General features: G+C 34.7%; 1 protein-coding gene across 2 annotated transcripts; it reads right to left on the bottom strand.

Moving 5' to 3' along the window:
- Nucleotides 1-2,446: 2,446 nt before the first annotated feature.
- Nucleotides 2,447-13,897, bottom strand: GORK (gated outwardly-rectifying K+ channel). Of its 2 annotated transcripts, none has more exons than XM_021975253.2 (14): nt 13,714-13,897; nt 13,273-13,552; nt 10,179-10,403; nt 9,765-9,828; nt 8,789-9,128; nt 7,726-8,021; nt 7,211-7,291; nt 6,641-6,739; nt 5,366-5,587; nt 5,047-5,226; nt 4,663-4,738; nt 4,279-4,573; nt 3,218-3,339; nt 2,447-2,876 (listed from the first exon to the last, which is right to left on the bottom strand). In XM_021975253.2, exons 2-14 carry the CDS (start codon nt 13,512-13,514, stop codon nt 2,626-2,628), a joined length of 2,493 nt encoding a protein of 830 aa, XP_021830945.1. In that variant the 5' UTR covers nt 13,515-13,552; nt 13,714-13,897; the 3' UTR covers nt 2,447-2,625. The 2 variants fall into 2 exon arrangements, with proteins under 2 accessions (XP_021830945.1, XP_021830942.1); XM_021975250.2 differs by having other exon boundaries at nt 13,273-13,586; nt 13,714-13,896.
- Nucleotides 13,898-17,023: the final 3,126 nt, after the last annotated feature.

Genomic DNA, 17,023 nt, shown 5'->3' on the forward strand with positions numbered 1-17,023 from the left:
TATTTTAGTTTGTAAATTTCTGCTATCATTGAAATACTCTGATCCAACCCGTACCATCAACAAAAGGGGCTTAACGTATTTTGAGAACACTTGGGAGTATGACACTCGGACGGGTGAGTGTTGTATTCTCGGGATTCTCAAGGTACGTGCCGTTGTCACGTGACCGAGCCATTGGGGCGTGACACCACACGCACCGGTGTGTGTGTGAGAAAACCTCTATCCCTTTATAACTTTGAACAACAAAAATATCATAACATTGTTAGATGTTAGTAGTAAATTGATGGGACCTGAAAGCCTACCACCCACCCCTCTTCCTTCTCTCTCTCTCTCTCATCAACACCAGCAAAATTTGAAATTTCAGGGTTTAAGCAACTTGGTAACCAAACCGTATAAATAGGTTGTAAATAAAGGGAGCAGCTTTGGCTATCATCAATAGGATTGAGGATCGCTGGCTTTCTAAAGACTCAAGGAACAAGTTGGCACTTTGGCGACACTCAAAGATAGCATCAAAGTGAAGCTGGATATTAATTAATGGTTCGTTTGATAACCATTTCACTACGGACGGACTATCCTTATGACTAACATGGCTTCAAATTTCTTAAGTGTAGAAGAGTTCAATAGAAAACCCACCACCGTGACTTAATTTGGATCCAAAACTCCTCAATTATGCTAAGAATTCCCCATTTTCTTTTTCTTTTTTAATTTTTTGTAATTTATAAAAACACGATAGAATTTTATTAGATTAATAGGAAAAATAGATTACAAAGGACACAAATTGTAAAGAGAGCCATCACAATAGCAATATGGTAGACATGGATTAAAACTTTCCCAATGACTTGAGCCAGCCGAAAAGCGAATTCCCCAATTTCTTACAATCGGTGACAAGTTATCATTTCTTAAATGGAAAATTATAATCTAGCCCCACTGCTACCGAGAAGAAAACGTTGCTCTCAAGTGTCTGAAAAAGAAAAGTAAAAGACAGAGGAAAGGTTTGCCCCTAAATATATAGAAGGCTATAATAAATAATAATAATAAAGCCTAAAAAAAAACCATACCCTTATGGGCATTCAATAACATTATGATCAAGTTGTTCTTATGTGTTGAAGTTGCCGGAAATGCATCTGGGCCGTTACATTACTTGGATCAGAAGCAACAACAGCATTTTGATCCTCACCTTTCTTCATGTTTTCTCCAGAGATTGAAAGCTTGTCTGAAAGAGAAGAAAAAAAGAGATGAAAAAGAGAGCCCACAAGGGGAAGAGATGAGCATATGATTGCAGCCTGTCTGATGTTCATAGCTTATGATTAAAAATAAAATGGCTTTGCTCTGGTTTTCTGGACTTGGATCAAACAATAATTGCTCAATTTGGAGATTGTTATGTGGTGTATTGGGTAATTTATAATGGAGAGTGGAGCGGAGGACAGTTGTGGCTTTTCAAGTCAATAGTCAATAAATATTTCAACGTACGTGATGATCAAGTTTAGGAAACTTCTCTGGTTGCTGCTGAGTGGAGGAAATATCAAGCTAGCCACTCTATTTGACCATTTCTGTGAAGAAATAATGCAATGTAATTGGTCACCCCCATGCAAATTGCAATACGAAGCTTCAATTGATGACGGCATGTTAGCCACCTGTTAGCCTTTCCTGTGCCATTCATTTTTCCTGCGTGATTACATGGTGGTTCAGTGGTCATTTAGCTGAAAATGATGTCGCATGACTCTTAAATAAATAAATATATATATATATATATCCAGCATCAATCTGTTATTAGAATATTTATTCCAAGTGCCAAGAAAAACGATCAAGCTTTAACTTCTGTCTCGTCTTTTTGTTTTGTTCCCTTTGAGAATATAAATTATAAGAATGTCCGATTTAATCTTATCCATTAAAAGTGGAGTAATTAATGGCTTAAAAATTGTATCAAAATTTGTGTATAAAATATGATGTTATAGATCCGCCCTCTTAAGTTGAGGCAGGGATCCCCGTGTCAGGCTCATTCACATTGTATTTTTACTCCGAATAGTCTATTTTTAAAATATTCTCTCAAAGATAATCTCTACAAAAAATCACTTGAATTTGAAATCATTTGACCACTCAATCGATGGTTGTAGATTTAGTGCATTGTTGAACCACTGGGTTCGTCAATTTTATTGATCACAATCAGATTTCTTAATGGTTTACGATTTTGCTAATTCTTTAAAATTATTTTTAAATAAAATCTTAAATAATGGACTGCTCTTATCATTTAAATAAAATTTGTAAAGGACCCTACAAGGGGACGATAGTATATATATACCTTCCCCTTCTTCTCTCAAATAATTTTATTTGAGGATATCCTTTGGGGTGCACATGATGATTTGTGTAAATAATCTACATGAGGTATCCATTTAACTTGCAATCAAAACCAACTAGATACAACCAAAAGTATTGTTGTCTTTGTCTCTCACCTTGTCAACCGCTATTATAGTGTGCTCTCACATTGTTATGCTTTGGTTTCTCTTTTATCTCACAAACCTTGAAACTGATATTTACTCGCTAAGTACAACAAATGGAGAGATACATTCCAGTTTGCATACAGAAATCATACAAGGACTACATTAAAATTATAACATAAGGCCAAGATGTTTATGTCAAATGTGTATCACTGACTACATACAGCTTCTGACCATCATTTATTAAGTCTACATCAAGAAATTTACCTCCATCTTCTGATAATATTATAAAGGAACCACTTGAAAATTCTAGTAGCTCTGTTGCTTTTTTGATGAGCTCTTGAATGGTAGTAGGGACCCATAACACAATTCCAGGTCTTCTTTGTTCTTTGCCTTCCCATGGATGGAAAGGGAACACGGTGCATTTCTTCGGGTGCATTTTATCTGCACATTAGAAAGATCCGGCGTTAACCTTAACTTCTGACAAATGACACTTGACTTTCTATTGCTTGATCCAGTGAGACAAGTTGGTGGGAATCATTCCTATTCTAAGTCCACTTAGATCATTCCTATTTTAAGGTTGGTGTAAACCTTCTTGTTGTTAGAATTTTCTTTCTGGCTCTTGTTCTCTCAAATCTCTGGTGAGGAACAAAGAATAAAAGAACTTGTTGACTAGGCAGCTTGACCTGCCTACAGGTCATTAAATTTAATTCCGTTGTTCCATTCAACCTTAGCAAAGAATATATAACCTGCCAAAAAAAATTATAACAGATTCTTCTCAATACCTGTGAGTTCTTGAGCACGGTAAGGAGATTCTGTCAACTGAGTAACCTTTGCTTCTTCTAGCAGTTTAATCAAATTCTTGTTCCCACACATCTGACCTTCATCTAGTGGGGTATTTCCCCATCTGCGGGGGTAGGGAGAAAACAATCATATAGTTGTTGAAGCAAGAAGAAAAGCTACTATATAACAATCGAAATGAAAGATAGAAACATGTCAAAAACTAAGGTGGGAGGAAAGATGCTAGACAAACTATGGAGTAGGCGACATTATGGATATCTCAACCAAAGGATACAATTGTAGGAGTTATGAGCAATAGGCAGCCATGGCTAGGGGTTGGATCTATAAGGTTTAGATTCTAAACTACATGTCAAACAATACTAGGGAACCAGCCTAGAGAAATTACGTTATGGCAGTGAGTTTCTCGTTGACAAAATGGATAAACTACAGTTCTGCTCAGTAATAGAAACATATATATATATATGGAAGCTATCACAATATCAAACCAGGAATTAGACAGGAAGGTGAGCAGGTCAAGTTTAGTTCTCCAAGCTCTATTACTTGAGAAACCAAAGCACTCCATTAATGAGTTCGAGACTTGCAGACAAGGGAAATAGAAGCAAGAAAAGTGAAGAGAAAACACCATTGGTCCTGTGTAAGTTTCAATATGCATGTTCTAGAATGTTGCAGTGCTTGTCATAATTTTGGAAGATGAAAATAAACACAGGTAAGTCCAAAACATTTCAAAAGCAAAACCTGGCTCTTAATAAAGGTCAGATAATTGGCTTTAAGATCCAGGGGAAATTTTACAGTGATTTTTTCCCTATAATGATTTATCCAAAAATTCAAAAGATCATTTGTAATTGTTTAGGCACTAAAAGAGGTGCATGTAGGTTGACGGATGGAAATGAAACTAACCTTGTTACAAAATGCAGATAATTAGATCTAACCACTGAAGTCTGACTATATTTAATACTCTATAGACCCTATCTAGGAAACATTATAAACTGAAATGGTCAAGATATGTATGCATCCAACCCAAAAGGAAATGAATTTTCAAGTGTACCTGTCCTTTGAGAAAACGCTAGCCCCAGCTTCTAACAGCAACTTTGCCATCATATATAATCCCTCCGAGGCAGCTACATGAAGTGGGGTCCGGTGATCATAATCTTTGGAGTTCGGGTCAATGCCATTTGACAATAACCTTTTAATGAAATCTGAGTCCCCCTTGGTAATGGCTGTACATATAAAACTACCAGCATTGTCCATCTTCAAGGAGGCCCCTTCTTTAATAAGTAAAGAAGAAACTTGATCGTTGCCGTTTTTTATGGCTTCAAGTAAGGGTGTGTTCCCAAAAGTGTCTAGAAAAAATAAACAACTTATTATAGCGTGGTACTATGATTGGGGTAACAGATAAAACCATATTTGGATTCTTGTATCGTAAAATTACCTTTGATGTTGATGTCTACGCGTTCCTGAATAAGGAAAAGTGTAATATCTTCATGTCCCCTTAATGCAGCAAGATGCTGAAGAGAAGAAAGACTCCTTTCAGACAAATCTATCTCACTTTCTGCTCATCTTTTAGAAAAAATATCAAACTAGTCTCAAGTCTTTTTACGAATTCTTTTCTTGTAAAAGAAGCGTTTTACCATCAGTATTACATTTATTACTTAAGGGCCACCTCTTAAAACTTCATTAAATGCATTCCATAGTCAACTCCTGAAGTTGGCTAAAAGCCTTTTCTTTAGCAAAAACTTTCACAACGCACGCATGCCAGATAAGTCATAGATGCATTCACAATGATAAATCTCAAAAAATTCATAACATTTCATACCAATGGTGACCTTCCATCATAATCTGTCTTGTTGGGATCAGCTCCAGCACGGATCAAACCTTTTAGCTGAAACAGATCTCCGTGATAAGCCGCACTATTGACCTTCAAAGCAAGTTCAGCTTCTTGCTTTCCAATGTGAAATGTAATGTCTGATTCTAGTTGTTTGATGCGAGGTGCACCCTGTAACATTTTCAGCCATATGATGGACACTCATTGATCATTTAACGTCAAGTTTGTTTGAAAAAACAAGAGGAATATGTATTCAAAACATTTCCACACAGTTATAGGCACATTACAAAAATTACCACAGAAAACTTACCTCTAGAAGGTTGTTCAAGATTTTCCGCCCATCATAAAAATATATGTCAAGGATGCTTGTAAAAGATTCTTTATCAAGTCGCAGAAGCCTACATAACTCACACACCCTAACTGTATAAAGTTGGGGAATGTTGCAAAGAATGGAGATTTCTCCAAATGAGCTGTTACGTTCCAATTGTGAAACAGTTTCTTCTGTTCCATCTTCTGCGATGCCTACTACCTCCTGTACAAGAATATTTTTGTTAGTCTCATAGCAGAAAGGTCATACCAATGTGATGCGTGTTCTTAATAGAAGTCTGTTTTAGAAAGGGACAGCAAATAGACATGTAACTATATATATATGACATGTTCATATGCTAGCATGCATATATACCTGGTTAACATACATATATATTTGTCCATATATTGCATAAGTATATATGTTCTAATTTTTCAGCATTTGAGTACATAAAACTGAGGGTATGAGGAACGTCAAACCAAAGAAACAAATTTTATGAATTGTGTTTTTTTGTTAACCAGTCAGTATAAAAATTTAAAAAAACTAGTTCTCATGGTACCAATTTTGCGGTCAAGATCAGTTAAAAAGCTGACCAACATAAAGTTGATAATTCTCAGTATCTGGTTTTTCTCCATTAGCCAAAAGTAAACTAAAAATCTGGTTTTTCTTAGATATATTGTTAGTCCGGCAATTACCCCTCCTTTTAACCTTCTAAGAAGCCAACCCAGCATAGCATGACACCTCTACCACCATGACCTACCGGTTGTTATCTCAAATTGGTCCGTACGGTACAACTACCATCGCCATTGCCAGCGACCCACCACCATTACTACACCTACCAACATCCACACTGGTGTTGTCCCATCATCACTACCACTACACCACCACGACTGCAGCCCTCTCTATCATCGTCAGTTCTACCAGTAACTACCAAGTGACACTACTTCGACATTTGGACAGTCACCACTCTTTACCACTAACCAAAAACTATCCCACTAATACCCAGCTTACCATTATAATTGCCAACACTGCTTCCCCTCACTCCCTCTACCACTAACGTCGCCATACATTTTATTAAAAATTAAACAAACAAGTAGTAGAACATATCTTGATTTGTGCAGAAAATTAAAAATATAAAATTGTAAACCAAATAGCATCCAGTTTACAACTAGGACAAAACTTATTTCGGAGGACAAACTGCATACGGGTTTAAACTTGTATGAATTGGTTGAATTAGTTTTCAAATTTGATCGCTGACTCTAGATTATTGAATCATACCAGCCCACCGTGACAGACGAAATAAAGTTGATCTACCACGTTTCCTGGTTCCATTATCACTTCTCCGGGGAGAAAAAATTCCTCATGGAGTTTAATAACCTGCAAGATGAAAATAATAAGAATAACCCATTTCACTAAGTCACATAAAGCAGGGATATCCATGGACCAAGGAAGATCCTATTTAACATTACATGTGGTGCTGCACATGAAACTACCGAGTGTTAGACACAATTGCACCATGCATACAAATAGCTGGTTTAAGGTGGCTTACTTTGCATGTACAAGACGGTAAACCCTTATATCCCATCCCATGTATTGTTTTTCAGAGAAGGTGCCAGATCAAAAAAAATTCCATGCAACTAAGTACAACAATTTGTTGAATGTTTCCTAGGGTACGAGATGAACCATTCGTACATGATTGTTATTGTCTATGATAATCCTGGTTGACATTAGCAGCCAATGAAGCGTATAAACAAACTGGCATTGTACATTCGGAGCAAGATCCAACTATCAGTGTTTCATTCAAACATGCTTTGTCATCTATTTGTGCAAATGGAAAAATTTACTTACAATCTGATTGATGAATTCTGTCGAGCATCCCTTGAAGAGAGGAACACTTTCAATGTACGGGAAATATAAAGTGTGTGAAATCTGCAATGAAGAAACAACTAATTTTGAGGATACAAAAGTCTTTTTAAAAACATACACTCAACTAAAATCCCATGATGTACAACAGTCTGAATAATGCATATAGATTGGAATGAAGGAAAAAAGTTTCTGAACCTTTAAAGAGGAATGAACATGAGGTATCTCCTTTAATAAAAACTACCAAGGTTCTCTGGGTGTGTGGGCACTTGTGCGTGTTCATGTGCATGCATGTGTAGATAGTAATGAACAACAAATTTTATGTTAACCTATTAGTCTTGCAGCTGTTACACATTAATTTACTTATCCATTTAACGAAAAACAACCCCCCAAGGTTTTCTAGAATATGCATATGAATTAAGTTGAAATGCTTCTCATATAATTTACTGTAACTAATTCGACAATAGAGAAAGTTGGCAGAGCTTTTATTCTTATTTTACCTTGGAGCGAATTGAAGCAGGAATGTCCTGGAGAACAGTAGCCTCAGTGTAGGTACTCTCGTATTGTAAACGCAAGTGACCTTTGATTTGATTACGAAGATCCCTCCCAAGTCTATTTCTGTTCATATATTTTATAACATCCGTCATTTTGTCCCTGAACTTTTCTGTCTTTGATCCTTTTACAATTAATGCTGTCATGTTACCAATCAAATACGCTCCAAGAACCATGTCAAAAGATACATAAACCATAATGAATATCATTTCCCTCAGGTTGACTGCATGAATATCTCCATAGCCTGTGAAAGAAAGAGTGTTCTTCATGTAATACTAAACATTCCAACTGGATAAGTGCACTTGGCAAGTATAAACCATTATTGAGTACCACCAACAGAATATGGATTCTCTGGGCATGTTAAATGTGGATTAATGAACAAAGATTCTGTAAAGGAATCACTTGACAATTTTCTGCACGAGCAACCAGCCAAAGGAAGCGATGTACAGATTAGGCCATAGAGAGTTACTACACAAAAATATGGATACCAATACCACTCCTGTTCTTTGAATAGAGCTCAATAAATAAAGCAGTGGTCTTATAGCCATGATGATCCACTACATTGTCACTTACAGGTAATCGAACACTGTTACCACCAACACATAAAAACAAAGGAGTTCCTCATAAAACTAAATGATTGAACATTGACAGAATGCTAGCATTAGTTCCAACTTCCGAGTTACTAAAATAATCAAGTCTTGGGTTGAACAATCACCGAACTAAAGAAAGAAAAGAAAATTGGCATATTGCATTGCTCTACCATCTCAAAAGAGCTTTCCTAGCCAAAACAACCATGATAGTTGCCAACCAGATTTACAATAAAAGAAGAAAGAGAGAAAGAAGGAAAAGCACCACCACTAACAGAAATCATGTAAGAACTACAGTCCTTACGTCAGCACTAGAACACTTGTAGATTTTTTCAGTAGGATAGTCGCAACCACAAGATGAAAACTGAAATGAAAAGCAAAATGCGGTTGTATTCATTAAAAAGATATTTAAAAAGTAACTTACCAACAGTGGCCATGGTTACAATGGCAAAATACATAGAAGTTGTATAGCGCTTCCATAAGTCAATATCCCTGAAGTTTGAATAACTATAGTCACCTAACTTCAAACTTCCAATCCATGTGTACCCCTCTTGTGAAGCAGGCAAGGTGGTAGCCAAATAGTAAAAGATGCAGGCTGCTGTATGCGTGCAATAGAGTTCAACAACAAGAAGCTTTATAATCCTGGTAAAATTATAATTGATACGAATATCCTTCTCTAGGTCTTGAAAGAACTTAGTGACTTTGCGCACCCGACTTAACCTTATCCATAGGAGATACCTCACTTCCTCTCTTCTCCCACAAACCTATTCAAAAACAGCTTTCACCAAGTGAATACGGAAGCAGAAACATATTGCAAGCATTATAGTAGATCAACTTTATGACTTTAACAAATCAAGATATATGCTGCACATTTATTTTGATCTCATAGATTCGGTACACCTGCCTGCAAATCTCATGCATTGGCAAAACAAGAGTAGTAACAAACTAACATTTCCTGCCTGAAAGTGTTGATGGGCAAGTCACATAAACCGCCCATCCGTACAGAATACAGTTAGGAGACCCATCCAAGAGCATGTATTATCCTTGAAAGCAATAAAATGTTTTCTGAACAAATAAAGGCGTAAGACTAAGGATTGTCACTTGACATAGAGTTACCTGCCCATTTATATAAGAATCTGAGTGTTAGCTCAAATTTTAAACTTAAATTTAAGAGTTGGTACATCTATCCTAAGCAGTTAATTAAATTATCTCGCGACAATCTTTTTCATACAGTTACTTACCCATAACTATACAAAGCCACCACACAAATGTTATAACGCATAATCCAGAATAACAATAAAAAATGAAAGAGCCCCTGCTACCCCCTCAATATTCAAAATACAAAAAAGGAGAAAATGGTGTTGAGAGATATATATGGGTAAAATTGGAAAAGGCATTACCTTGTAGATGTTATCCCAAGGCATACAACCAAGCAGATCAATGATAAAATTAGATTTCAAGTACCTGCAAAGGAAAAGTTAAATTCAGCACTGCACTGGAAATAAAGTAAAATGCTGGAACATGGCTTGTGAAATTACCAAGTACATTTGTTTGCTTTAAAGTTGTAACTAAATTCTATACATACCAGTAAGTAGTGATTACTTGTTAAGAAGTTTAAACAGTTAAAACCCATTACCACAACCTACTCTTCTATAAACATAGACAATCAGATTGTGTTTCCAACATTTCAGCGTCTAGCTTATATGACTATGGTGGTATAAGATAAGAATCGACAAAACCGTATATTTATGCTACTGTTGCTAAGACAATTGCATAAGCTAACATAACAGCTAGAGTGAAAAGAATATACTAACCTGAGAGCAATAGGAGTTCGCTTATAGACCATTCGATACGTCTGAGCATCTCTGTAAGCCAGGAAAAACTGCAAAATTATGTCCAAAAGGAATGCTACCTGTCCTACTACGTCCAGTATAAAAAGTTTCTGTTCCAAACCCCTGAAAAACCCAAACTCGAAAGGTGTGAAGAAGGATGAGTACACTGCCCACACCAGTATGAATTTCGTCCATGCCCGATACCACCTGCATTTGGTCGTCACATTTCAGGTTTTTTTTTTCTTTTTAACACAAACTGACCAAAACACCAAAACAAGAAGAGGAGAAAAATAACAACAAAACAAAAAAGCTTTCTTTGTTGAAGTCCATAATGACATATATATTATATATATAATGTTTCAATACATGTATTTAATTGGCTGAACATAACACCAACACTTCGTTCAACCATTAAGTGCCAAATATAGCGCTATGTGTTGTGTTCAACGCTGATGTACTGAACATAATGCTCAAACCACAGTTTGAGCATTCATTTCTCAGTCACCAATCCATGATGGAGATCATAGAAGTTTACTTCAAGATTCTTTTGTTTTTTTGAAGACGTGTGCTGGGTTAATTTGTGAGGGTTTAGGGATGAAGGTAGAAAGAGTACTCTTTTCTAGTGGGTTTATTTTTTATTTGAAAAAATGCCAAGGGTTGAACTACTTTTTTCTAATATAATCCTAACCCAATACTCTACTCTCCTTCACTACTTGAACTAATGCCAAGGGTTGATGTGCGTCTCTACTTTACAATCTCGAGAACATAATGTATCAGTTATCATGCATGAGATTATTCCTTACTCATTTCTATATGTGAAGACAGAACATGGAGCTTCAAAAGATTAAAACCTATTCTTAAAGAAACATAATCACCCAATTTTTTACTCCAATCATCCTTATAAAAACAATCAACGAATAATGCATACGTAAGTGTATATTACATTTATTAAACATGAATACATGTATAATAATGCATATGTGAATTTTGCTTATATTATTCACAAATTAGTAAAAAATACATTTATTAAACATGAATAATGCATATGTACGTGTGTAGTACATTTGATTTTAAAGTTTTTTATATGTTAAATTTTGGATTTGGTCGTTTGATTTTTTGAATATGAACTTTTTACAAATATGATTAGTCCTAGCCGTCCTCGAAATTTTTGTGTTTGTATTTATTTTATATCTGAGTTTTGAATACAATGAAAGTGTTACTTTAATTTTGCCATTGTACACCAATCCACCTTATATTATACATGAAATATGTACAATTATTTATAAAATACTTAAAACATAAACCCATCACTCCACACGTGTTATAATTTTAGAGATTAACGGAAACATTTCTAAATCATATCCCCAAGAAAAATCCACATCTAGGCTCGCAAAATTGGGCTGACATGTCCATGATAGATATGGATAACTACGACTGTGTGATCTCAATCCTGGGATCGACCACACAAGGAAAACCAAGAATTAGTCAATAAGGAACAACATCGACAACCTACACCTAATTTATCCAACACACAGACCAAAAAAGAAAAATGATGTTTAATAATAATTATGAATAACGTACAATCGTTTCCGGAAAAATAAAAAATTATCTCTTGAAATGGAAGACAACTTTATTTAATTTATTCCATTTTTGGTTGAATTGTATTTATTTATTAATAGTTGTATACTTATTTATTAGTTAACTGTTTGGCGTCGTGGAATCCGAAAAAACAAAAGGAAAAAATAAGCATGAGTTGCACATGCAAGGCAAGAAACAGCTGTCCTAGTCATACGGTGCTCTAGTACCAAAAATAAGTACACAATTAAAAAAGTATTATTGGTACTTCAAATTAATTTCTCACCTTTGTTTTTATAAACAATATTCTGAATTATCGGGAATGGGGTTTTCACACACAAATACAACGAAGATGTCATGGAGATTCAAACATAAAACTTCTAGTCTTCAAGTCAAAGTTTTTTTTTCATCCGACTAGACCCGTTGGTATTTCTTACTTTCTATCTTCACCATAAAACTTGTGGTATAGCTCAACTTGTTTTACTAGATATTTGATATATTTTGTTGTCAAACTAGTGAATTGATACAAAAATTCAACTAATCACTAATTTAAAATGAGTTATTATTCACACTTCCAAAAATAAGCGTGAATTGCTTATATAATAAACCTAGATGATAATTGTCACGCTGTATTTTTTTTATTTATTTAAAGAATTTACTCAATTTCGTAGAAAGTAGCCATCATGATACTGGCAATAATTAAACATTAATATGCTACGCTATGTGAAATCTATGACTATATCGCATGACAGTAACACTTACGGTTGGCGTTATATACAGCATAATCTCCTTCAACAATCAATCAAGACCATCACCACGTCTGACGTCCGCATAAAAAAAAAACCACCACGTCGACGAATAATAATTTTCTTGAACCATCCACCAATAACCTCTTCTTTTTCTTTTTCGAAAATCCATCAGTTACCTCACTACACCTATTTGATTTGAGATGTGGGGTCCACATACCGGCATGCAAATAGCACATAGAGTGTGACACTAATCTTACTCAATTCAAACACCTAAAATCCAATCATCCAGGTGTAGAAAATGGAACCGTTCATGTGATTTTAAATTTTTACCATCGCAAAGTCAAAACCAAATGACCGGGACGCGTCGCAGCCGTTATCAATAAACAAGTCGGCAGTATAAAAATGTGGTCTCTCCCTAGTATTTTCATTCAGTAACTAATAACTATTCGTAACTAAATTATAATAGATGTTAATCCGGTCTACTCGAGTGAAAAAGAACTTTAAGTTAGAACTCAATGACACTATATTGTGTGTAAAAAATATTTTTTTATAGTTTAGACAATCCTTTATATTATATAAAACTAAATTATAATAGATAAATACTGATTTTTTTTTATTCGTTGCTTTGCCGAAAAATTTGGAGACACAAATATTCAACTTTCTTGTTCCTCGCTCGCTCAAATTTAAACAAATAAATAAAAATAAAAGATAAATTAATGAGATTGAACAGGAAGCGTCGTAGTGAAGCGTACCAGTTGTCAGGATGAATGACGCCGTGTGAAAGGCCTTTGACGCCATTGATGAGGCTCTGGCGACTGAACCGTCTCAGAATCGAAGAGTCGTCGCCGTCAAGCCCTAACTCGTTCTTGATGAGATTGAATCGGCTTCCGCGCGACGATTTGATTCGGTCCCTGAGATCCTGAACCTCATACTCTTCCTCCTCGTCCTTCAACTCGTCGCTGTTCTCGTGATTCTCAGCTACTCTCCTCGACATTTCTCAAATTCACCGACTCGATCGACTGTTCATTTTCGCTTCAGACAGAGAATTTGAAATCAAAATCCAACACTGAAAAGAAAGAGCGCGCATCTTCAAATCACGAACGAAGCGATAAATATATAAATAAATAAATAAATAAATCACGAGGCGGCTGTGGTGCTTATGACATGTTTGGTTACGGAGAAAATCCAAGTACCTTTTTCACGGAAAACCTTAACGATTTGTTGTGAAAAGATATCACGAAGACGTAAGGTGGAGAAAGTGAAAGCTCCAAAGCTAAAATCTGTTCAAATCTGTTTCTTTTTATGGGGTTTTTTTTGTAGTTTTAAGCCAAGCACGCAACGCAGAAAGACTGCAGTAGTGAGCTTCAAATCTGATTTGCGCTCTTCCCAATTTATACTTGCAACTCCTATTGTGCTTTTTATCATGCTGACGTATTTACAACATTTTAGGTTTTTTTTATATATTTTTTATTATAAATATTTGTATCTTCTGCGACGCAACGTGTACCGCATTGAAGACGCGGTGCCCAATAACAAATCTAATTATTCTCTCATTATGTTTTAGTACATAATGTTTTATTTTAAAAATGGAATCCATTTTATTAAGATTCCTTCAATAAGTTTTTTTGACTTCTTCTCTAATATCTTAAAAAGAATATTCAATGCCATGGTATGCGTCGAGATGCCATCTAATTTATTTTTACCATAGATTAAAAAAAAAGGATTGTTTCAATGATGTTTCATTTTCTTTTGAACTTTTTGAATTTATTTTGTAAATTCTGAAAGATAATGTATGAACATGGACATTGGCGAATTCACAGAGTCGCAAAGAGGTGCAACTGCACCTCTCCTCGCCAAAAAACGACATAGAAATGCCGGAATAGTGCCCCTCTGCTTAACCTGTTCGACAAAATGCCCGAAAGGGGTGCTCTGTTTGCTGCACTGAGCACAACTTGCGCCTCTTTTTAAAAAAAAATTAGGGAAAAAATAAATAAAATAAGAGGAAACGACGTCGTATGGTCATCAAGCTTTACTTTGTTTGTTTTTTTTTTTTGGTCAAGGAAGCTTTACTTTGTTTAAGCGTAACTTTCTTGCACTTTTTTGTATTTTGGGTTGGACGACGGCAGCCATCACTGAAAAAGCGACATCATCATCTTCATTTTTTTTTATTGGGTTTTGTTTTTTTGAAAGTACAGTACATCATCTTCTCTTTTTGTCTACAATAAAATCAAAGTTTTTTTTAGGTTAAGTTAATTGATTATTGTCTTCTAAAAAAATTAATAGATAATTGATAATGGATTTTTTCTTTGAGGGAATAATTGATAATTGATATGATGTTGTTGTGTCAATAGTGGAAATTGGCATATTTTTCTCTTTTCTTCTTCTCCTTTTTTTGTTCATTTTGATTTGGCTCTCAAACTCACGGAAGAAGAGGTTGCATTGTGCACACTGGTGGTACGAGGAAGAGGCTACGCGAACAACTCGAGCTCTAGGTAGGATCAATTATTATTTGTTTGTTTAATTGATAATTTGATATGCATTTTGATTAGCTTAATTGATTTTGATTTTGATGAGATTAATTGATGATTTGATATGAATTTTGGTAGAATAATTGTGTAGTTTACATTGAGAAAGATGTTTTTGCTTGTATTTCATGATATGAAATCTCGTCGGCAACAATTGTAGTTTGATTGTAATGTTATTTTTTCCATGAATTATGAATGACATTTGTATCCTTTAAATTATAAGGATATTTGGTTGTCTAAATTTTTTTCTAAGAGCTTTTAGCCTTTTCAATATTGGCCCTTCACTAAAAAATTCATGGGTCAATAGTGAACATGGGAGATAAAAACTTTAGCCAAAAAAAATAAAAGAATGGGACACAAAGACATGAGATGAAATACCCAATTCAAAAAACAAGAATCAAACATAATATAGTTTTGAAAATAAAAAATGATACTAAGTTGAATATTTTTTGTTTAACTGTAGGTCAAATACATATTTCTCTCTCAAAATTTTAGTTTTGGTCCATGTGTTACTGATTTGGTCAATTTAATACTTGTGTTTTAGTCTATATATTTTATGCTTAATAACTTGACGGAAATGTACACACTCGTTGGAGTACAAATGGACCAAGTAGACAAAATGACCAAAATTGTAAGAAAGTAAACCACATGGACCAATGAAACACATGAACCAAAAATGATGTAAAACCCACAAAGACCAAAAGTTTATTTTATTTAACCCTTCATTTTATATATTCTTCTCTATTTTTCGTGCATCTTGCATCTCTTTTTATTTTTATTGTTTCCTTTCGATCAAACAAGATTAAAAATAAAATATGAACGAGAATAGGGTATAGCTCAATTGATTGAGCTCTTTTATCCATATCCATGTGGTCAAAGGTTCGAAATTCCAAACACCTAATGAATAATAAAGCATAATAGGTTCACAAATCAATAAATTAAGTTATGGTGCATTTCATATCATGCCTTAAATTATAAGGTGACGGGCAAAGCAAGATGGGTGCTGGTGGCGGCTGGTAAACAGCTAAAATGAGGTTGCGATTTGGATTAAGATTAGGTTTGATTAGGTTAGTAATACGTGGATGTGGAAATATAAATTAGATTAGATTAATATATGCTAATGATCTTCTCTTCTATGGAGTATCATTCTCGATAGCTTGCACACATTACCCACGTGGGAAGATGTCAAATTAAGTAATCCAATTTGTTTGGATTTGAAGCATCCTACTCTAATACAGACTAGAGCAGCAATTTTTCTTATGTTTGGTGTTAGGTGAGAGTTTGTACGTATTGATCTGAATTAGAAAACTATGCACATGATTATTAGTTTTCTTTATGTTTTAGTTGTTGTCTGAATTAGCTATATTTCTATTTATAATAATTTCTTTTCTTTTTTCTTTTTTATATTAAATTTATTGTTGATGAGTATGCATTACAAAAGATGGCAAAGCTTTGGCGAGATCATAGATGTAAATTACTAAAACAAGTGCGGAAACAAGGACAACTTGCTGGTATTAAACGCGCTGCAAAGCAACTCAAGCGTGATAATATAAAGAGTATGGAAGAATGACAAAGTTTCATCAAGAAATGTTCGGGTCCAAAATACAAAGTAAAACTATTTCATTATTTCACGTAGGGCAATTTAATTTTCAATATTTCCATTCTATAACAATATAACATCCAACAATTTATAACTTATATTTATAGGAGAAAAGCGTGAGATTCAAGAAGATGAGGGCAAAGCAAACAATGCTACACATAATGAGTCGTAAAGGCTATGCTTGCCTAGAAGATGAGATGGTAAAATTAATTTTTTTGTTAACAAGTACATCGCATGATTGCAATATCTTATTGTTTGTTGGTTAATTTGTTACTTTTGTTAATACCATATCTGATCGACCACTAGTTTGACAAACACATGGAACATAAACAATCAATCAACAATAGGTTAAACTTCGGTAATCTAACATGCCAATCC

The sequence above is a fragment of the Prunus avium genome, chromosome 3 (assembly GCF_965620075.1).
Source record: "Prunus avium chromosome 3, drPruAviu1.hap1.1, whole genome shotgun sequence".
Lineage (NCBI taxonomy): Eukaryota > Viridiplantae > Streptophyta > Magnoliopsida > Rosales > Rosaceae > Prunus > Prunus avium.